Source organism: Botryllus schlosseri, chromosome 4 (assembly GCF_051294905.1).
Source record: "Botryllus schlosseri isolate E-star chromosome 4, Bs_hap1, whole genome shotgun sequence".
In the NCBI taxonomy this organism is placed as follows: Eukaryota; Metazoa; Chordata; class Ascidiacea; order Stolidobranchia; family Styelidae; genus Botryllus; species Botryllus schlosseri.
The window spans coordinates 26,410,405-26,433,790 of NC_137239.1; the positions used below are offsets into that span (position 1 = coordinate 26,410,405).

The 23,386-nt window shown below is 40.1% G+C and overlaps 3 protein-coding genes across 3 annotated transcripts; 1 reads left to right on the plus strand and 2 right to left on the minus strand.

Moving 5' to 3' along the window:
• Positions 1 to 204: 204 nt before the first annotated feature.
• Positions 205 to 2,437, minus strand: LOC145437638 (lysosomal phospholipase A and acyltransferase-like). The gene has a single exon (XM_080314917.1). The coding sequence runs from the start codon at positions 2,435 to 2,437 to the stop codon at positions 953 to 955; it is 1,485 nt and encodes a 494-aa protein (XP_080171043.1). The 3' UTR covers positions 205 to 952.
• On the minus strand, positions 2,285 to 6,414 carry LOC145437639 (lysosomal phospholipase A and acyltransferase-like). Its single transcript, XM_080314918.1, has one exon. The coding sequence runs from the start codon at positions 5,558 to 5,560 to the stop codon at positions 4,271 to 4,273; it is 1,290 nt and encodes a 429-aa protein (XP_080171044.1). The 5' UTR covers positions 5,561 to 6,414; the 3' UTR covers positions 2,285 to 4,270.
• A 2,882-nt stretch (positions 6,415 to 9,296) lies between these two features.
• Positions 9,297 to 11,955, plus strand: LOC145437636 (uncharacterized). The gene has a single exon (XM_080314916.1). It carries the CDS (start codon positions 9,451 to 9,453, stop codon positions 11,503 to 11,505), a length of 2,055 nt encoding a protein of 684 aa, XP_080171042.1. The 5' UTR covers positions 9,297 to 9,450; the 3' UTR covers positions 11,506 to 11,955.
• The last annotated feature ends 11,431 nt before the right edge of the window (positions 11,956 to 23,386 follow it).

The following is a 23,386-nucleotide window of genomic DNA, read 5'->3' on the forward strand; positions in this document are numbered from 1 at the left end:
TTCAAAGACTACTCCAAGTGGTTTCCACGTCAAAACTGCATATCTTTTCATTGTATCGCAACCTTGGTAACTCAACAATAAACTCCACTCAGATCTAGAAAAAGACAAATTCTGACAAATCATAACTCATTTTTTATCACGACTGCAAGTGATATGTGAAGACTGCATGAACAGCGATTGTTCAAGATTCGATAACGCAGCAGATTCCACTGTTTAATGGTGTATTGATTAAAATAGTATCAAACTTCACAAAGTTGTGAAAAAATCTCACTATCTCCGATTGATAATCTGCTCGCTTCATAGATAAACCAGCAAAGCTTTATCGTTGGTCGGGCAATGAGAAGTCAAGGTCATTGAAACGGTGACAGTTGTGTGAAAATCCCGCAGTCCGGTAAAAAGCAGCTTTGCAAACTGATAACACTTGATATCTGGAGGAAACTGCGAAGAACATAAACGAATAATGCAAATAAGACCAGTAAAAGAAAAGAAGGATCTAACACTGGTCCGCTCCGCATCCGTGACCCATAATTCTCACAAGCGAAAAACAAGAACACTTTGATGAGGAATGTGTTCAGCATAGTTAATATAGTTCATCATTGCACTTTACTTCAAACTGTAAGCGGTGCATAGACTGCCACTTAACTGCACAAAGGTTGATAAACGCACACCAAATGCCAGGAACAAACTAAGACCAGGTAGGTAAAAATTGCATGAAAAACAACATCAAGATTCATCTCAAAGAATACAACGTTCACTGCAGGCCCAAATTGAAACTTCCCTGTCTTGAATTATAAAAATTAGGATTAAGCTAGTAAAAAGGAAGGTAGGTTTTGATTCGATAGCGCAACACCTTGATAATTATAGGATTGTTAGAATCACATTCCTGGATACAATATAAAAGAATACCAACAGCAAAAGGTTATGGGTTGTCAACCGATATTGTGCATTGTCATTATAAATGATCAAACTTTAAACGCTTTGGAATTGAAGACTTGTGCATGACGACATTGCCAATATAATCAATCAACGTGCTGTTCATTAGTATACCGACATGGTCGTTTCCCGGTAGAGATACATCATGTACAGGTTGCGATTGCTCTGCCCTCCAGTTGAGACAGTATGAGCTACTGAATGTATTCACGGTTGTGTCCCCACTCCCCATTTTTAAAGTAGGCGCATCGTCTGGGAAGGAATCTGCATCGTACATTAATATATCAGCCGTGGGCAGTTGAGATGAGTAGACACAGTGTACTTCCACATTTGGAGCTGACAAGTCTCCCAGCTCATCTCCAAAATAATTGTAAAGTTCCCAGCACTTCTCGCAATTAATATCCTTAAAAAGTGCTTTGTAATCGTGCACAGTGTAATTACGGGCGGTTGTAGCCACTACGACAGACTTATCTTCTGGCCACAGTGATGTCTTCGGTAAGAGAAGAAATGATGATGGAAAAGTCCTTGAAGATTCTCTCATCTTCAACCTATTCAATATCTCATCGTGACCTTCCGTCTCGCCAGATATGATGGCTTTCATCGCTTTTACCGACCCCAGGTAAGGAGAGTTTATGGATACGAAAGAATCGATGAACTTGTCTTTCCAAGCTTGAGGCTGCCTTTTTAAATAATAGTAGATCAACATATTGCCCATACTGTGCCCGATAATTACCACCCTACGGTTAGAGTGTTGGTAGTAATTGTCTTCAATAAGTTTCGTTAAATTCATCAAAAGAGATTCATTCAATGACGGTGTAATCCTCCAATCAAACGGAAGCCCTTTGAGATCATCACGTCTAGTGTAGCCGAGTTTGTTCAAAGACTCGACTATATCACTAAAATACGGACTTCCAGGAGCTTCGTGATTCTTGTCTAAGAACTCAAAAGCAGACGTGCCGCCAAAATCTTGAACCCTCGTGTCAACTCCTGGAGTATTCATCGGCTGTCTATTCCCTGGCTTGTAATGCATCGATATTTCGTACACCCAGCAACTGATATGCCAAGGCACAAGCTCATCGAGATTAAGCCATAAGTCAAACCAATCATGGACTTTAGGACAAAACCAACCGGGCGATTCTGTGAGGTTAATCTTGGCTTGCAATCGAGTGCCTAATACTCCGGGTACAAGCACGACTGGTTTTCTAATCGGAGAATCGGAGCCGGCATCTTTATGAAAATCTTTGCCTTGCGAACAACGCGAATATAACGCAATGATGGCGATACAGTAGGTTGTGAAGCCGGCTCTCATTTTTGATGAATTGATAATTGAGGTTAAGAGCAAGGTAAGCTGGAATCTAGGCAGGCAAAAGAAATGCAGACACAGGTTAATATACAGCGATAAAAGAAGAAAATACTTTGCAATCTCACTTAACATACACACATACATCAGACATGTTATTTTGACAGGAAATGCTTCGAGTTCAGGAAAACTGCTATAAATAAACATGAACTCCAGCCGACCATGCTCAAAAACCACACATCGAATATCATTTGTGACGCAAATCCAAACGTAAAACCGAATGCATTAAGCCTCAGCAACTAAATTTCTGATACCGGTACTAAAATTTTATGCATCGAAACACTAATCTGATGAGTCGAATATTAGGTCTATTCAAATTAAAAGAGCAATTAGGGACATGAATATTTAATGAAATATCTGGCACCAAAGACAACATTGATTGATCGCAGCGGACCTATTCATCCTTGCATAGCATATTATAATCGGTACTAAGGCATGGATGGGTCATGGGCACTGATAGAGGTATAGGTATCAATTGCTGGGGCCTTGATATCATAATAAATCAGGACAGAGACAGCTATGCAATATGTTATCCTACAGAAGTTAACAACTGGAATTGAACTGGGTCTTGAAGAAGGATGAGTATGGCATTCTCTCACTGAGTGGATAACTTACCATGAAGGGGAAACCAACTTTTATAAACAGATGTACAAAAAAGTTTTTTGGTGGTAGATATCCTACTGAAAACAAAGTAGGCTATATTTCATTACTAACAATCGAATCTTAGTCATCAATGATACTAATCAATTCTCTTACATGAGGCAGCAATGTATGATGATAATATCACAGACACGAAGATAGAATGTCGAAAGAAATTATTCGAGGATAGTTTACGGTTAGACGTTTTTGACATTTCGTGTACTGTATAGAAAATTTGAGACATAAACAAGAACAATAAAAAACTAGCAACATGTAGAAACGACTAGATAAAAAAAATATCAGGTATAAATCACTGGTTATCATGTCACCACACCATAGATTGGTGTGTACCTGTAACACAAAATATATCAACATAGTCTGTGAAGAATGAAGCACGTAAGAACTGGCCAATTTACTGGTCTGACTAGAACTTCAGGGACATGACTTGACATGCAAAAGTGTGGCTAAATACCGTAGCCTGGATTAGAAATTAGGCTCGTTACATGGAGTTTTGGGTCAGATTCGAAGCTGTTGAGCCATCCGACGCTCTTGGTTAAATCAGTACCAGGAAAGTGGTAACTATAGAACTGCATAAGAGTATTTCAAGTAGTTACAACTAATGTACCAGTAGCCTAATGCCCAAGCTCAATCTCTTGAGCTGTAGCACAAATGATAATGCTCATGTAAACCGATTGCATTTTCAACACCTGGCAAGCTGTCAATGCAAGACAACTTCACCGAACAGGCTTATGGTTCAGCAGTATTATGAGATCATAGTTCGTTCCACGTAAATGATCCAGTAAAATATAATGCAGTGTCTCAAACTCAAGGAAGATATCGGTGTAGCTAAGAAATCCCTGACACAGGCTAACATAAAAATAGAATCACATAAAAACGACCGATGTCAAGGTCAAGTTAAGCTAACAAGATAAAAGTACAATATTGCCAATTTGAATTAGAAGAGTTGATTTGCATATCAGTGAAAATAAAGGGTTTGTACAATGTACATAGAACCTGAACCCTGGTACGTAGGAAAATCAATGAATCAACCAGTCCATTTTTGCGACAGCACAGTTTGGTTTCAACTGCGAAAATGGACGAGATCATGCAGCCTAATTCTGCAGTGAATATTCCCTATTTCTTGAAATCTAAAATTATAGGAAAATATTCCTGTACCAAACGACATATACAGGTGATACAGTTTGAGTAGATCTCTGGTTATTTTGTATAAATAAAGGCGTCAGATAAGATGACCAAGGCAATTATGAGCCAAGTCTTTACTTAACTAATAATACATCATGGCTGCTGCATTTTGAGAAAATCATTTCTGATCAACATAGTTCATAATAGATCGTGGTGTAAGTCAGTTAATTTTGGCGATTCTGTGACTACGACTCCTCGAATATATTCCAGCAATGTAATGTTCGATAATATGTCCACATGATTGTTGCCAGGCAGCAACACGTCGTGAACTGGCTGTGACTGTTCTTTCCTCCAGTTTAGACAGTACGAACTGCTGAAGGTATTCACGGTACCATCACCACTTCCGGTTTTTAACACCGGACTAGCGTCTGGAAACAATTCTGAATCATACAGTAAGACTTCCGCGGTGGGTAGCTGCGACGAATAGACGCAGTGGACTTCCACATTCGGCGCAGACAAGTCCCCCAACTCGGCACCGTAGTATTCGAATCTTTCCCAGCACTTTTCACATTTTATCGTTTCAAATATGGCCTTGTAGTCATGAACGGTAAAGTTTTGTTTGAAGGTAGACACTACGACCGACTTGTTTTTGGGCCACAACGATGGACGTGGCAGAAGGAAAAATGAAGACGGCCATGTTCTGGATGCGGTCCTCATTTTTAAACGAGGTAAGACTACATCGTGACCTTCCGTTTCACCTGACAAGACCGATTTTATCGCTTTGACCGATCCCAAATAGGGTGAGTTTATCGATATAAAAGAATCAACAAATTTATCTTTCCACGCTTGTGGCTGACGTTTTAAATAATAGTAGACAAACATATTTCCCATACTGTGTCCAATGATGACAACTTTCCGATTGAAATGTTGATAGTAATTGTCCTCAATGAGCTTTGTCAAATTTGACAAAAATGTATCTTCCAACGATGGTGATAACCGCCAATCATACGGTGCTCCTTTTAAGTCGTCTCTTATGTTATAGCCGAGTCCGACTAAATAATCAACAAATTTGTTGAAATATGGACTTCCCGGTGCGTAAGGGTCAGAGTCCAGATACTCAAAAGCTTTTGTTCCACCAAAGTCCATTGTTCTTGTTTTGACGCCTTTTTGATTGGTAGGCTTTCTGTTCCCGTCCGTGTAATGCATTGATATATCATACACCCAACAATTGATGAACAACGGCACCAGTTCGTCGATATTGAGCCATATATCAAACCAGTCGCGCACTCGCGAGCAAAACAAACCCGGCGACTCCGTTAGATTAAGCTTAGCCTGCAGTCGACTTCCCAATACCCCAGGCACAACTACGATTGGCTTTCTCTCTGGCGAATTTGGCCTTTTCGCTGATTCCTTGTGGAATTCTTTAGCATGTGCAACAATCGCAAACGCTAATACTAGAGTGCACAGCATCGATAATTCACGTGGCATTTTACCATGTATTTTAGCTTATTGTACTTCAGAATCTGAACAAAACGTGAATAGTCATCAATAGAAAATCCAGTAAACATCATAACAAAATTAAAGTAATTTAAATAACTGATGTGAAGATAGGTGAATGACCGTCCACAGAATACGGAATTGATTGATTTCTAATAGAAAAGTTTTTCAGTTTAATTAGATTAGACTTAGAATTACTGAATTGACAAAAACTTGGAAATTTTTTGTTTAAATTGCGAATTGCGAAAGAAATACAACATAAACCAAGTTCAATTCATATGAAATTAGAATTCATAATCATGAGAATGGTAAACATCTGTATACCAAGCTTGGTTCGTTTCATGCTATTGCATTCTCCAGTAGCATTTTCACTTTTCAGGAAAACCAGTTAAATTAGATTAGAATTAAAATAGGAGCATAGAAACATTTCATAAATTAGATCAGAATTATAGTAGGCCCAGTAGACCTACTACTCAGCACACAAAATTCGAAAATTCTGCATTTGATTCCGACAAATCCTCTAAATTTGGAAAAATTTTAAAATGCTGCATTGCAAAAAAAGGCTCATTCTGCTGATCATTGATGATTGCTTCGACCTTGGTCATTGAAGTAGAATCCGAACATACGATTCGTCCTACCACTACATGGTCAACTGTTTTAACTTATGACAATGCCAAGGGCGATCTGCATCGTAAATGAGTTCTGACACTAATGCAATGATAATTATAGATTAGCAATCTCAAATGCTGCTGTTATGTTGTTAAGTCGACACCTATTCTAGTAATCTGTTCCTATTATAAATCCTTATACATCAGGCTTTGTTACATAACGTGAAACTGCATACTATGCACGTGATAACGATACATAATCCCAAGTTACATAAGGTTATGCCTTATGCGACAGTGTCACCACCCACAACGGACTTTCGCCTACATAAATTTGACCGATGGTAACCTGAAGTGGCGCGTCTCGTTAACCAATGACAACGGCGAAAAGCGATCGGCTGGAAAGCCCATCCTCCGAGCAGCTGATCGCAGTAAGAAATAGTAAGTAATATCTTGTGGCTGACTTACCGCCACAAGCTTGGCTTTCTAATTTGGAACTCGTGGGGCTTTCTTTATCGATTAAATCGATCGAACTCATGCTTGACACGTGGTGGAATTAAAGAGGACATATTCTCTGCTCTAAATATTAGTTACATACGTTTCAACTGATTCTATTTACCTGTTTACTTCTCATGGCGCGTGTTTCTTGCAAGGTTCGTCTACCAATAATAATAAGTCGTGCATGTCAATGTTCTAATGCTCATTGTTTATGATTTTGGAGGAAGCAATGATATAGATATCATTGAGTAAGTTATCAGAATGCACTGCTGTCAAAATGATAGTGTGTAGTCACTGTAGTGGTGTGGTGAATACTATAGTAGTCAGCCCGCAAGATAACCGAACCCCGGTCTGACATCGACCTCACCTATCGACACACGCGTCACTCATTTTCATCACCAGTCGTTTTACGTCATCCATTATTTCTTTCTTTCCAGTGTGCGACTGTGCGTGCCTCTTATTTACATCGGCTAGGCCCAGTTGTTGTCTGTGATATTCGCGGTGTTTGTCGACTACTATGGTCAATTAGTTTGGTAATTTACATCAGGTCAATTTTCTTAGGCCTTCGAGCATGCCAAATTGCCCATTGCTCACATTCAAGTCGAAATACAAGCACTTTCTACTGAATAAATACTAGTCAGTGCTCAAGATTACAGGACCCGTGATCTGACGTATTCGAATTCTTCTATGAAACATGCCACGTTCATTTTCAACGCTTGTAGGCCTAGTGTTCAACGCTTTTGTGTTACCTTCTTACTCTTGACTCTGCGTACATGCCTCTTGTTTACATACAATATATAAGGCCACGTGGCGATCAAAGTCATTCAGATGAGTGGCATTTTCTATTAAATACGCAATGACGTGAAGTTCGTTATTAGCGCGCTCGTTACCTGTCCGTCCGGTGGCGATTGACTTTACTTAGAGTCGAATCAAAATGATGACCTTTTTTAAGTCAACACATCAATATCTCATATAAAAAATTGAAAATCAGCAGATTTCGATGTCGGTAAACTAACTTCAAAGACTTTTAAAAATTGTCCTTCTTTCCGGAATCCAAAATATGGTAACCCTACTTTACTGGAATATAGAAGGTTTTCCCGTCCAAACGAATTGCATAAATTCAGAATTTGTGCCACTGAGAATTTGGTTTCAATCAATATTTGACAAAATATGCTGTAATTCAACGCCGTGCACTGTGTAACGCTTTTCGTTAGTGACAAGTCACATTGCGAGTCGGTTGGGGAGATGTAAATGTATACGTGTCGGGTGTCAAGCAGACAATACGAAACAGATGATTATTTACAAATGATATTCGAGAACCGCACATCTAATCTGTAATTCATAATTCGTCAAAGTGTTCTGATATCTCACTGAGTGGAAAACCTTGGGAAACCACCCTCTGTCGTAACACGACACGACCTCTCTCGAAACGTATCGGTACATTGAGGGAGAATCGGAATTTGTCAACCATGCCAATCAATAACATGGGCTACATAAAAGATTGCAATTCGGCGAAATTTGATATACAGTATGCATGGTATAGACGAGAGGCTTGATAGGCTATAATATAGTCAATTTAGTCATAAAAGCCGAGCCGCCCTGGTCCTCTTGTCATCTTTTGCTCATAATTTATCTTTGGGTGTTGTTGCATATTGCATGTAACCGCAAGGATATATCGAATTCCATATATCTAGGCATATAACCCTTTCATAGTTATCTGTTTCTTGTCATACTTGAATATTAAGTACACAAAACATACACCTGATATACATCTTTATATCAGTGATTGTCAAACTTTTTTAGACAACTCACACGACCACCTTAAAAGTGAAAAATTTCGCGCCCCCTTACCGTCATATCACAAAATGAAACCAGAATGCGAACAATCCTAACGGATCGTTTTATGGCATGGAAGGTTATGACTATTAATGAGATAAATCTCAAATATGAAATTCACACTATACACACAGAGTAATAACTATGAATCGGCTGTAAATCGCTCGGAGCGCGATAATATTTTTCAGGTGACTGCAGTTATACGCGCCCCCTTCAGATGCTTTAACGCCCCCCAGTTTGAGAACCACTGCTTTATACAGTCATCCCTTTGACGGGGGTCTGGCATTTCTGAACTTTTGCCATAGTTTCCGTCAATACATCTTTCAAATTTAGATCTATGTTCGAGAAAAAAAGGAGTTGCTGTCGTCATGAAACTTCCCAGTGATAGACAACACATGGTGTCATATTTCAATCTCTAAGTTTTATTGCGAAAGCAAGTAACCGTTTGTATAGGCTATAATAACTTGTGGTTCGCTTGTATATGAACCGAAATCCCTGCAATTGCTATTGCTAAATACAAGTGTAATTTACTGTAAAATTCGGATTATATGCAATATTCACACTGGTAAAATAAGGATTAATATCATATCAACACACCATGTCTATTCTATGGCGATTAATTTATCGCAAATTATCATTATGCATGCTTGCAAAGTCGTGTTGTCATTTTTATATTGTTAGCATCAACCTTTGATTCAATAAAGCACGATCTTGCGAGAGCGGTGCTTCTGAAAAACTGTTCGCGGTCCTGAAACAATGTAGTGCAAGGAGAGATAGCGTGATTGACGGAAATGACTAACATCGATCGCTTGCAGCAGTTGGCAGGCTGGCGCTTTACCATCTGGGCTGAGATTATAGTACTTCCGAAGCGTGGAAGTTTAACACGTCGCCTGCGGAATCAATATTGAAGCCAGATAGTGAAGTTGAGAATAATTTTGCAATATGGATAATCTCGCTTTGTGTTTATTATTTCTACCAATGATTGTGTTGGTAAATGCATTACAAATGGAGAGAAAACCTCATCCTTGCCCGATTATTCCGCGAACTGACGGACACCGGCCTGGTCATTTAGAGCAGCTTGGGTGTCAGCGACCTCCTCTAGGACCAGTCAAAGAGTATTTTGAAGCTCCAACGCCGCGTGAATTGTGGGAAAACCATGTTGACCCGTATGTACCAGCAGTGATCAGGAACGCACTGAAAGGCTCGCCGGCGATCGATAAATGGGGAGACGATAAATACTTCGTAGAGGAGTATGGGGACCAAGAAGTGTTAGTCGAGAAGAAATACGAAGACAGGAAATCCGAGCCCAAGCGAATGGAAATAACAAAATTTTTGGATAATTACAAGGATGAAAATTGGTATGTAGTCTCGATTTTGCCCAACGCCATGCGAAAAGACATCGTCGTCCCAAAACCACTGATGTGTAGCTCTTTTAATAAGAATCTTGCAGAATTGAATTTGTGGATAGGGACAAGAGGGACTAGGTCTATGCTACATTACGATGCCGATAACATAATGCATTGCGTCGTGTCTGGATTGAAGGACTGGATACTCATCGATAGATTTTACAAAGACAAAATGGATATGGTGATAGGCCGGGAAGGTCAAGGATCAGGTTTCTCTCATTTAGACGTGGATCAAGTCAGCGAAGATACCAACCCTGAAGTGTGGGATGTTCCTTGGCAATATGTAACGCTAAGAAGCGGGGATTGCCTATATTTGCCGCACAAGTATTTACACCAGGTGAGATCATACAACAGGACTGTGTCTGCGACGATGCTGTGGTATCCAGAAGGTGAATTCACAGACGATGATTGCGAGAACATAAACTATGAAAAGAGTTTGAATTTGAACGATACATACGTGTACTGGACATACGACAAAGGTCAGGAAACGGTTGACATGGGTTACATGAACCCAGAAATAATCAAAGCAGAACTGATTAGTATTTTTGATGTATTCGGGATGACTGTCGTGGATTTGGACACATTCGTATTTTTCAGTTTGGTACAAGTCGGAGATAGCGCGATAGAAGGACTCGATACTGTGCTACGCTTTTTCGCTAACGTTGATCACGACAAAAATGGATACATCTCTAGAGAAGAAATTATCTCAGTCGACGTTGAAGTATTGAAGGACTACTGCAGAGGGGTTGACAGTCCTCACGGCCCCACGAAAACAATGCTTCCCACCAGCGAAAACTATTCGCACAAGTCTTCAGAGTTCAATCCAAGACAGTTCAAGCAACGGTATTTTGATTCCGTCTACGCTAAGATATTCATGAAATTTGTGATGCGAGTCAAGGGAAAAAATAACCGGTTGACATACCCTCAATTTAAAAAACACATACATCTTAGAGACGGTCATCCTGCTGACGCCTTCATACTATTAGATAAAAATTTTGATGGCGTCATTACTGGTGAGGAACTGCAAAATGCCTCATTGAAACAGTACCGGGACTTTAGCAAAATGAGATACAATCTAATTGGCACATCCATAACTGGTGGCGGAAAATACGAAGCGGAAGTAGAGCGAAGTAACACGCTTTTCTTAGCGAGGTTAAATGACATTCCTAAAGAATACATGAAAGGAAAAAGTGATGATGATGATGCGTCTGATGAAGCTAGTGGAGAAACACCGTTCACGGAATTAATAGATAACCTTTACAGTGATATTGTAAGCGAGATTAGCCGTAAATCATTTATAGAATTGGTGACTTCGCCTGAAGACAAGGAAAACTTTAATAGCTTTTCGGGAGACATAATTTTCAATCTGTTGAATCGTGACGGCGATGATACATTGACGTCGGAGGACATACGGACGTTTCTAACACTAGAAATGAAAGAAGAGATGCGTGATGAGTTCAGCGCTCGTGGTATTTTACAAAACATGGAGGAGCAACTTGAGAGAATGCAAGATATCAGCCTCGAAGTAATAAAATTCAAACAGGAACTATATTCGAACACGGTGAAAGCAGCTGTAAAAACTGAGTTATAAATCGACTCAATATATTTTTATCTTGGAATGTATATACCGCAACATGAACTGGAACTCGAGAGTGAAGAATATCATGGGTCATTCAAACGACTTCAGATAGGCGTGACTATGATGGGTACATTGGAATATATGTTGAACGTGTATTAATGTTGAAGGTCGAGATCAGAATCAATTCAAAACACCTTGGTGCATACGTTCCATAAATTGAATCTATTCTTTACTGGAGATTGGCGGAAATGCAGGCATATCCTTAGACTTTAACAGAAGCTATCGCTGATCCATTCCCACGAACAAGCAATGATAGCGAGAACTACTGGTTCCTATCGTATAGGCCTGCATGTAGACTTGGTCCTACTGTCTACTGGTGTTGGAGTGAAAATTTATTGTGTGAATTTTACAAATGAGATATCCACCAATGTATATTGATCATTGAGTTGAAAAGCAATCAAACTAATTGTGTGATATCGGAACACGGTTTAGGGTAAAGCATACAGTATTCAGTTTGAACTTCGAAGGCAATGAATGATTAGCAATAGCAGTATTTCGCAGTGGGCCACAGGAGATCATCATCATCATTATTGGCTTATTAGCAATTTTATCAGTTCGATACACCACAAAATGCGACACAATGAAAAGATAGGAAGATGTCGAAGCGACTTGGAGTAGTCTATGGAATCAGACACCCACCTTGGCCTAGGAGATATAAAGAGGAGGCATGCACACTGAATGAAAAGTAAAGAAGATAGTATAGGAAAAAAGCAAGCAACAAGAAATGGGGTGGCATGTCATGGAAGGCGAGATAGGAGGTTCAGAGGTGTTCCGTTGAAAATCATGGAGTTGAAATGATTTGCTTTGTTAGTCTTATTATTCCAGTGGAATATATACTTGCATTTCAAAATTTACCTTATTTGAAGCTCACTTCTATCAGGAGCAAGCGTCGGTAAACGTGGTGAGCCGACTTCAAAATATAGAAAGAATAAATCAAAGCGAAGTAATCACGGCAAGCAAATATACTCGTTAATTACCTATGGAAACGCAAAAATAACTAACGCATAGCAGCAATAATGACTAGCCTGAACAACATCGCAATTTTAGGCCGACCGATATCGATAAAACCGATAATTTGCGCCTTCGCTGATAACCGCAATACCTTCAGCTGATAATAAAAGATATGGCATTTCCAAAATTTCATATGATATATTTCAGGGGTGGCCAACCTGCGGCCGTAGAAGGAAATTTGTGCGGCCGTGGACACGTAATTCAATTATTATGTGTTTGCGGCCGTCGGCATGCAGTTTGAATTTACGAATTGACTCCCGACTCCCGATTGAAAGATTTTAATTGTTTGTTATTGAAATTTTCTTCGCGCTGGCGCGATTCAATGTGACTTCACTTTTAGACTTTAATATAGTAGCGATCTTTGCAATCAGAGCCCCACAGTACTAGAGTCGCCGTATTTCGAACATCTAAAAAAAAGGACCCTTTTTCCAAATTTTTCAGACTTGCAATACCGGGCGGAAACACTGAAAAAATCATAAATTTTTCACACTTCGTGGTCGGTTGTCTAAAAAAAGGCCAACTTTATGGCTCGAACCCCAAATTACGGTTTTTCTTTGACATTATCGGTTGGTTGACTCCACCGGCGAATCTAATCACATGGACGGAGAAAGAATAAATGTTTGATGGTAATGTGTAAAACTACCAATGTTTTTAACAAAATTCATACGTGAATCTGAAAAAAAAAAATTCGCGACTGCGATCAGTCCCATAACGGGACCAGTGACCACCCCCGATTTCGGTGCGTATATAGTAAGACTATATCATCAAAAAGATTAGTCCAGAGCTCACAGGAAATGGACATAGACACTTTAACATGGGTATTGGGCGTCCAGTTGGTTCATTATAACTATATATGCCATGGAATGCGGCTGTAGGCTACATGAGTATAGTAGTCGAAATGCGGCCGTGAGTGGCAAAAAGTTTGGTCACCTCTGATATATTTGAAAAATACAGCAATGCTTACACATAACTACAAAGGCTGCCCATTGCACAATATATCTCTAATCTACCGGTCTCATACTATAATTCTCGGACTCCCTACTACCAGTTTGTGACATCACGAAAATTGCTGATATTAAACCTCTAATGGCCGGTACCGATATTTCTTTCAAAGTGTATAATATCGACACCGGCGAACAGATAATAATGAGTCTGACTGACGGGCTCTGGTAATGACACGCTCCGCAGGTGATATGCCGTTCAAATTTATGTTTCACTTGTCACTGTTCACCATTCGCTTTGTTATCAATTCACAAGAATTGACCATAGCACAGGCCATCAGTGGTTCTCAAACTATTTTAGACAAACCCCACTTGATGATACTTACTCACAATCCAGAGACGTCTTCTGATCGGTGCAAGGACCGGTGGGCCAATCAGTGAAAATCTAGTATCGATGTATGGATGGTACGACGCAACCATGACATTTAAACCGTGATATAGTTTATGGGTTTTTTGCCGTTATTGGAACTTGGAAGTTTCAGAATTCTTTCGGAGTTCAAGGAACTTGATTTATCTAGGCGGCTTCGCGACCCCGTTCAGTCGCTTTTGGGCCCCCAGGGGATTTTCTCGGTATTGGCAGGACACCAATGGGTTCGCTCACAGGTCTGACAGGTTATCTGACTGCGTATAAACCAGGGGTCACCAACACGCGGCCTGCGAGGTCATATTTTGAGGACCACGGCTAGGGTTGCATTTAAAATAAACTGTGTTTTAAAAAAAGGCTTTTCAAAATAAAAATTGTGTTTTTTTAAGTTGTAAAATTATGCCATAATTGTTTAAATACTTTACAAAAACATGTTGTATACGGACAATTACCACCCGAAATAGCCGACGCATATCGATATGGGTTGCTTGGAACCCTCAAAGTAGTCGGTTCAACAGCATTCGTCAAAGGAGCTATTTTACCCTATATTTTCAATTGTCAATGTCAATCCACTATGACGTCACAATTTAATATTCGTGACGTCATGGCTATAAAAAAAACATAAAAAAACAATAAAAAAACATGTTTTGAATTCGGGCCTTGTTTTAAACATGTCTGTTTTAAATTGATTTTTGTTTTAAATGCAACCCTATACCCACGACGCGATTTGAAATTTCGGAAGAACGCTCAAGTAAAGCATTTTGAAATGCTGAAATCGATTGCAGTTTAAACATATTGTTGTTGTTCAACTTAAACTATTCTCCTGTGCCCAATATCACTATTCCTCACTAGTTGATACGGCTTCGGCGATGGTAATATCATATTCCACGGAGGAAGAATATGCTGATGGGCAATTGGGCATGTTTGGCCCATGTCAAGACCAAGTCATTTAGAAAACGACTTCGAGAACCCCGAAAGAGCAAGCTTTACGAGGTGACAGTTTCTCAGCAAGTACTGTGTCTATAGCTAACCCCAATATCGATTCTCTAGTCCAGGCGTGGCCAATCTGAGGCAGCAGAAGGAAAATTATGCGGCCGTCGACACTTATTTCGATTAGTATGTGTTGACGGCCCTCAATATGCAAATTGAATTTACGACTTGACTCCCTAATTAATGAGGACAATATCTTATTGGCTTATTTGATTATTTATTGGAAGAAAAAAAAGAGTGGCGCCTATCACCGTTAGGTCTTGTGCGCCACGACATTACTTAATTTGTTAAGGCAACAATTCAAATAAATTTCTCGTACGGCCAGAACGAGAAACGCCTCTCGTTGAGTTCATCCTGGCCAGCAATGTGTTGATTTAAGCAATTTTCTTTTTAGGTAGGCTATACACGATTTGCGACATGTAATACGAAATTTTTGTCGTGGCGCACCAGACCGATAAGATGACAAGCGCTACAATGTTCCATTTTCACAATTAATAATAATAATATATTATAATAATTCAAATAAATCGATCACAACTCAACACATATTCTACCACGTATTCCAAAATGCTTGGATCCGTTAGCACAGTGGTTCCCAACCTTTTTTCACCCACGTACCATTCGGAGGGTTTATGCAGTGCTCGCGTACTACCTAAATAAGTTACGTGCGCTGAAGGCGGTCAAAAATGTTTATGTCATTTATGACGTCATAACGACGTATTTGACCTATGCGAGGCGTAATAGAAAATACTAATAAACTAGGCATTATCAGCCAGGGTTAATGGGATGCATGAAATTGTTTTTTCACCACCAGTCACAAGAAGAACAACATAATGAAATAACAACAAACAACAAACGTCAATTGTTTTAATGCGATGGCTGCATTAGTTAATTTTCCACTAGCTCAGCGGTTCTCAAACTTTTATAGACACGCCCCCGTTTATGATAGTGAAAAATTTCACGCCCCCCTTATCGTCATCACAAAATGCAACCAGAATGCTAGCAATCCCAACGAATAATTTGATGGCATGGAAGGATATGACAGTTGGCAAAAGAATTCTCAAATATGCAATTAGGACTTCACACAGAGCAAAATCAATGTGAAAAGTATAAATCGCGCGAAGCGCGGAAAATTTTTTCAGTTGGCCGCAGCTTCGCGCCATCCTTCAGATGTTTTCACCCCCCCCCCACAGTTTGAGAACCACTGCACTAGCTGGTTGATGCGTGGCATATGTTTGCTCACAGCGCATCGAAAGTCCTGCATGGGTGCAACTAGTCGGTTTCGTTTCTTCGACTTGATAGTCATCAGAGATAAAATTCCTTGCTCGCGCTCCCACGTAGAAGGGAAAATTAGCAGCTGGGGAATATAGCGTGAGAAGCTAGAGTCTAGTACGAGGTGGCCATGCTAAGCCTGAAGTTTATTGGAGAACAATCTTTGTGTTCAACCCCAATTTAACTAATAACTACCTTCGGTCGAAAAAAAAAACAGAATCTACTCGCGTACCACCTGGAAGACCTTCGCGTACCACTAGTGGTACGCGTACCACGGGTTGGGAACCACTGCGTTAGCAAGTTCACGAAACGAAATGGAATGCTCATACAAACACAAAGCATTAACGTTCTATGAAATTCATGCGAGGGACAGTTCATGATAAAATGCTCAAACGCCTCAGGTCGGCCCGCGGCTTCTACGAATTTTGAAAAATATATCGATATATCGCCTTCCGCCACATGACATCTCGTTTTGTTGCTTGCCTTTTATATTATCTGCTTTACTTTTCGTTCAGTATGCTATGCATAATGCACACTTCGCATAGGCCAAGGTGGGTGTTTTGATATCAAAGACGTCTCTTAGTACCATACTCAAGTCGTTTCTAACTTTTCATTGTATCGCAATTTTGTGGTGTTTTGGAATGATGAAAATATCAATAAACTGATACTGATACTGAAGTGGCCCGCGGCCCGTTTTGAGCTGGCGACACTTGTGATAATCGGATCACCGGTCGCATACAAAACAGTATACCTACGACTTAGGGTTGTTCAGAATTGACCGACTTTCAAAAAGTCCAGGTTTTCAGTCCGATTCCCATGCCTTATACCTTAAAAACATATTCTGGCTACTTTTTTTTGTAACTCGTCCCCTGCATCCGTGTGCACATTGAGCTGGAAGAATAGCAGCTGAAAATAGGGGATTCCCATAAAATCTGAGTGTCACGATTTTACCTAGCCTAGTTAAAGTGACATATAACATGGATTTATGCAGCTGTTGCGGTTTGGAGCAGTGTTGGGATGACTCGAGTCATGACTTGACTCGAGTCAGACTCGAGTCAACTTTTTCGTATGACTTGACTTGACTCGAGTCACTTTGGAAAAATGACTTGACTTGACTTGACTCGGAGCTTCAAAAATGTGCATTGACTCGTGACTCGGAGCAAAATTCACGAGTCAATTTCAAGTTATCAAGTAAACGGTGTCGACTAAATCACTGTATCTTATGTATGTTCGGATTGTTCGAGATACGCCGGTGTCGCGTGTTAGAGCAACCAGTCATTCACCGATTGTGCGATAGACTGATCTTCGATTGTTAGATCACACATCAATTAACCGCAAACTAAACAATCACAGCTTACGTTGTCGTAGTAGTAGTAGTAGTAGAAGATTAATCTAAATAGCAATGTGTCTCTGTTTCTTAGACGGCTCAATGCTTACGCAGTGCTCACCTTTACCAACCCTTTTGTATGATTTAAATCGAACAAATATAGATTGTGCATTTATATTCTCACGGATGTGTAGATGGGTAGTGTGGGCTATTTTGCCATATCAATTTGTTTCAAGTTCTCGAAGCTTCGTATTAGGTTCTATATTTTGGCTGATAATAACTGACTGTAGCATGTAGCTGTACAGTGTACACGTACACTGTACAGTTACTCACGTATTTTATTAGCAGTTCTACGTGTGCGTGAGGGATACAACGTCTTTTTGCATGTATATTTAACTAGATATTCGTGTGGCGAGATAGCGCAGTGGAATAATCCGCGGCTGCAACACCAATGGGTGCGGGTTTGATTTTTGATATTTTATGTACATATTTGAATAAACATCACTGAAACGGTTCGAATCCGACCGAGGTCGAGTTCCGAATTCCTATACCTAAGTTTTGGAGGTTTACCTAGGCTCCTTCTCGCCACCTCATCCGCGTCAGCGGTGTCTTACAGACGCCTAGAGGTGGGCCGTGCTATAAGTCGGCAGTTACGGAAAATACGAAGAATATCGGCCTGGTGTAAATGACCACAGTAGTCGACAAACACCATGAATACCCCCCAAAACAAAACTAGATATTCGTTATTTGATTCAAGATAAATTATCAACTATAATCTGTCTTTCACACAGCTAGCAAAATGTAATGACTTTGAATCATCGCTCATATTTCGAAAATTCAATTTGACTTGAATTGTGACTTGACTCGTGACTTGACTTGACTTGACTCGACTTGACTCGAGTCACCTCCAAAAAAACAGTGACTTGACTTGACTCGAGTCACCTTTGAAAATCGATTGACTTGACTTGACTCGAGTCAAAATGTGCAATGACTCGAGATGACTCGTGACTCGAAGGTAGTGACTTGATCCCAACACTGGTTTGGAGTGCTACAAAACCCCACTATATAAGGCATTGCTCGTTCAGGATATCATTCCCATGTTCCCCACTGCCTTAGAACTGCTCAAAACTACCTAAAACTGATAGCATTTTGTTGGATCACATATCCTACACCCCTCAAACCTACCCGGCACTGTTCATCAATTTCCTGGATCCCCATGTGCAAGAATACAACTGTAAATGTAACATCCACTCACAGCCACATAATAAACATCACAGGAAACGAAAAAATAAGGCAAAGAAAGAGATCAACTTGGCAGAATATTACATAAATCAGGTGGATGAAATGGTTTCTTTCGAGAAACCTGCATATCTGTTCCGGTGATCTTCCACAGCTTGTAGGAGGCTCGCTCGCTGTTTTTTGTCATCCGTTATGAACGCAGCATAGTCGGAAAGTGCTACAGGAAAAGCACAGGTTGATGCATCATTTGAACTGCTGAAACTTTGGAATTTAACAAAATCTGTTAGAGCTCTTGTGTTTGACACAACATCCTCAAACACTGGTAAAAACAAAGGTGCGGTTTCGTTACTTGAAGAATTGATTAACAGGAAAGTTTTCTACAATGCCTGTCGCCATCATATTTATGAACTGGTCATTCGAGAGGTTTGGAAGTGTTTGTTTGGATCGACAACCACAGGCCCTGAAAACAGGATTTTAATACTTTCAAGAAGAAGTGGAAACATATTGATAAATCAAAATACTATAAAACGCTGAAGTTTATTGAAGGCAGCTGGTTGGCGATGGAAGCTGATGAAGCAAAGCAAGAAATAATTCCACTGATGAAACCCAATGATGGAAAGAAGAAAGAAGTCTTGATAAGAGATGACTACAGAGAATGTGCAACAGGCACCTTGGCGATTTTGGATGACAAATATGTTGATCATCGGTTTCGCAAGCCTGGTGCTACTCATAGCGCTAGATGGATGAGTCAAGTCCTGTACTGTCAAAAAATGTTCATGTGGAGTGAGCAAATGTACTATTCTGAAGAGTTCATTGAAAAGTTGGAACGAATCAATACATTCATTGCTTTGTTTTATGTTCCAGCTTGGTTGAAAACTGGTATTGCATGTGACACACCTTGGAATGATCTCAAATTCCTTCATGAAATGAAAAAATTTTCATTATGCGATCTCACTGTTGCTGATAAGGCATACAAGAAATTGCAAAAACATCATTGGTATCTAACTGAGGCAATGGTGGTATGTAGCCTACCATGTTCTCGGCTAATCCAAAGATTCCTGACAAACTGAAGGAAGCGATGGCTGCTAAATTGCTGAAAATGCCAATCCCTGAAAAATTTCGCAGAGGTATGCCTCTCAGTCTGATCTCTGACTTTGTCTCTGAGTCAATGAGTATGGTCGATTTGATTGGGCCAGAATCGTGGTTTCTATTTGATGCTATACATGTGGAACATGATTGGTTGAGTCTTCCAGTTTCGGAATGGCATACTGATCCGGATTTCGTGACTGCTCAAGAATTTGTGAATACTGTTGAAGTAGTCAATGATGCAGCAGAGCGTATGGTAAAATTGAATACCGACTATGCTGCGTTCAAAACGAATGACAAAAAACAGCGAGCGAGCCTCCTACAAGCTGTGGAAGATCACCGGAACAGATATGCAGATTTCTCGAAAGCAACCATTTCATCCACCTGATTTATGTAATATTTTGCCAAGTTGATCTCTTTCTTTGCCTTATTTTTCGTTTCCTGTGATGTTTATATTGTGGCTGTGAGTGGATGTTACATTTACAGTTGCATTCTTGCACATGGGGATCCAGGAAATTGATGAACAGTGCCGGGTAGGTTTGAGGGGTGTAGGATATGTGATCGAACAAAATGCTATCAGTTTTAGGTAGTTTTGAGCAGTTCTAAGGCAGTGGAGGACATGGAAATGATATCCTGAACTAGCAATGCCTTATATAGTGGGATTTTGTAGCACTCCAAACCGCAACAGCTGCATAAATCCATGTTATATGTCATTTTAACTAGGCTAGGTAAAATCGTGACACTCAGATTTTAGGGGAATCCCCTATTTTCAGCTGCTATTCTTCCAGCTCAATGTGCACACGGATGCAGGGGACGAGTTACAAAAAAAAGTAACCAGAATATGTTTTTAAGGTGTATAAGGCATGGTAATCGGACTGAAAACCTGGACTTTTTGAAAGTCGGTCAATTCTGAACAACCCTACTACGTATCACATTTATCGAGCGGATCACGATTCGGCATGTAATGGATTTTGTCTTAAAACCGAAGTTGCCGTATACCCGCGTCCTCATTTCTAAGATTTCTCCTTATTTTGCAGGGCTATATCTTATAAAACTACATTTTCTTACTTTTGGTCTGTGTGTCCTAGGACGGAATACAAGAAAACGCACATCATCTCGCCGGCTATCCGACAGCCGTCGAGCATGTCCAGAGTCCACATTCAAGTCGAAATACAAGCAATTTTTACTGAATCATTAATATAGTCAGCCCTCAAGATTACCGGGCCAGAATCTGACATATCGACCTGGCATGCCGACACATGCCGCGTTCATTTTCGTCGCTTCCTTTTATGTTATCATTTCATAAATCCAGTGTGCATGCCTATTATTTACATGCTGTAGGCCAAGATGTCTGATTAAAACACTACTCCAAGTCGTTTCGGCGCCCACCTAGCTTTTCATTATATCGCAATATTGTGGTGTATTAAAGGTCAACTGCATCTTCAAAATGACTTCACCTTATTTCGTACATTATGTGGTTAGGAATATGAATAAAATAATGAAAATTGAAATTACCTGATAGTTTTCAAGTAATTTGAATTACAAATCGAAATTCCGGAAAACGGAAACGAAATCACCCAGCCGTGAAATGACGTCAAGTAGTTGACACAACAAAAGACTGCAGTCATCCTGGCGGAATCTCAGCGGAATCTTTGCACACACGTGAAGCACTGCGAACGATCAATTGAAACACTGATGAATACAAATTGTGAAGATTAACCCTGTGCGTGAAAACAGTCAAGTTACATGGACTTTCGACTTCGAGGCTGGGATTTTGGAATGAGTCTACCTCTGAATATCTGAACCTTATGACCAAAGGAGATACAATATCGTTATTTGGCACATTATTTTCACAGATATATTGAGCAATATACGTTCAACCAGTATATTCGACGAATACTAATATAGCTATCTGATTGATTGATTCTATTTCAGTGTTGGGCGCTTGCAGATATCACAACAAATCCATCAAGATCACAGGATTGCATAATTCTTCACCATCAAATATTTTTAGAGCTTACCGAATCCAGGTTTACTCACAATTCGAAACGAAAGTCTGCGCGTATAGACACTTATTTGATGCCGAGACGCGTCCATAGGAATATACTCAACTTTCAACCGCTTATTTAAAAGTCTTGCGCGACTTCAGATACAATAATTAGGCCATCACAGAGTCGGCATGGGATGGTTCTACCAAATGAAATGAATTTCAGAGTCTACTGAGTCCAGGTTTACTCACAATTCGAGGCGAAAGCCTGCGCGGGTATGGACACTTTTTTGATGCCGACACGAGTCTAGAGGAATATACTCAACTTTCAACCGCCTACTTAAAAGTCTTGCGCGACTTCAGATACAACAATTCAGCCATCACGGAATCGGTATTGGATAGTTCTTCAAAATAAGATGAATTTCAGAGTCTACTGCGTCCATGTTTAATCACAATTCGAAACGAAAGTATGCGCGTATAGACATTTATTTGATGCCGAGGCGCGTCTATAGGAATATACTCAACTTTCAACCGCCTATTTAAAAGTCTTGCGCGACTTCAGATACAATAATTAGGCCATCACAGAGTCGGCATGGGATGGTTCTACCAAATGAAATGAATTTCAGAGTCTACTGAGTCCAGGTTTACTCACAATTCGAGGCGAAAGCCTGCGCGGGTATGGACACTTTTTTGATGCCGACACGAGTCTAGAGGAATATACTCAACTTTCAACCGCCTACTTAAAAGTCTTGCGCGACTTCAGATACAACAATTCAGCCATCACGGAATCGGTATTGGATAGTTCTTCAAAATAAGATGAATTTCAGAGTCTACTGCGTCCATGTTTAATCACAATTCGAAACGAAAGTATGCGCGTATAGACATTTATTTGATGCCGAGGCGCGTCTATAGGAATATACTCAACTTTCAACCGCCTATTTGAAAGTCTTGCGCGACTTCAGATACAACAATTCAGCCATCACGGAATCGGTATTGGATAGTTCTTGAAAATAAGATGAATTTCAGAGTCTACTGTGTCCAGGTTTACTCGCAATTCAAGGAAAAAACCTGCGCGGGTATAGACACTTTTTTGATGCCGACACGCGTCTATAGGAATATACTCAACTTTCAACCGCCTATTTGAAAGTCTTGCGCGACTTCAGATACAATAATTAGGCCATCACAGAGTCGGCATGGTATGGTTCTACCAAATGAAATGAATTTCAGAGTCTACTGAGTCCAGGTTTACTCACAATTCGAGGCGAAAGCCTGCGCGGGTATGGACACTTTTTTGATGCCGACACGAGTCTAGAGGAATATACTCAACTTTCAACCGCCTACTTAAAAGTCTTGCGCGACTTCAGATACAACAATTCAGCCATCACGGAATCGGTATTGGATAGTTCTTCAAAATAAGATGAATTTCAGAGTCTACTGTGTCCAGGTTTACTCACAATTCGAGGCGAAAGCCTGCGCGGGGATAGACACTTATTTTATGCCGACACGCGTCAATAGGAATATACTCAACTTTCAACCTTACAGACAGACCTGCGGCC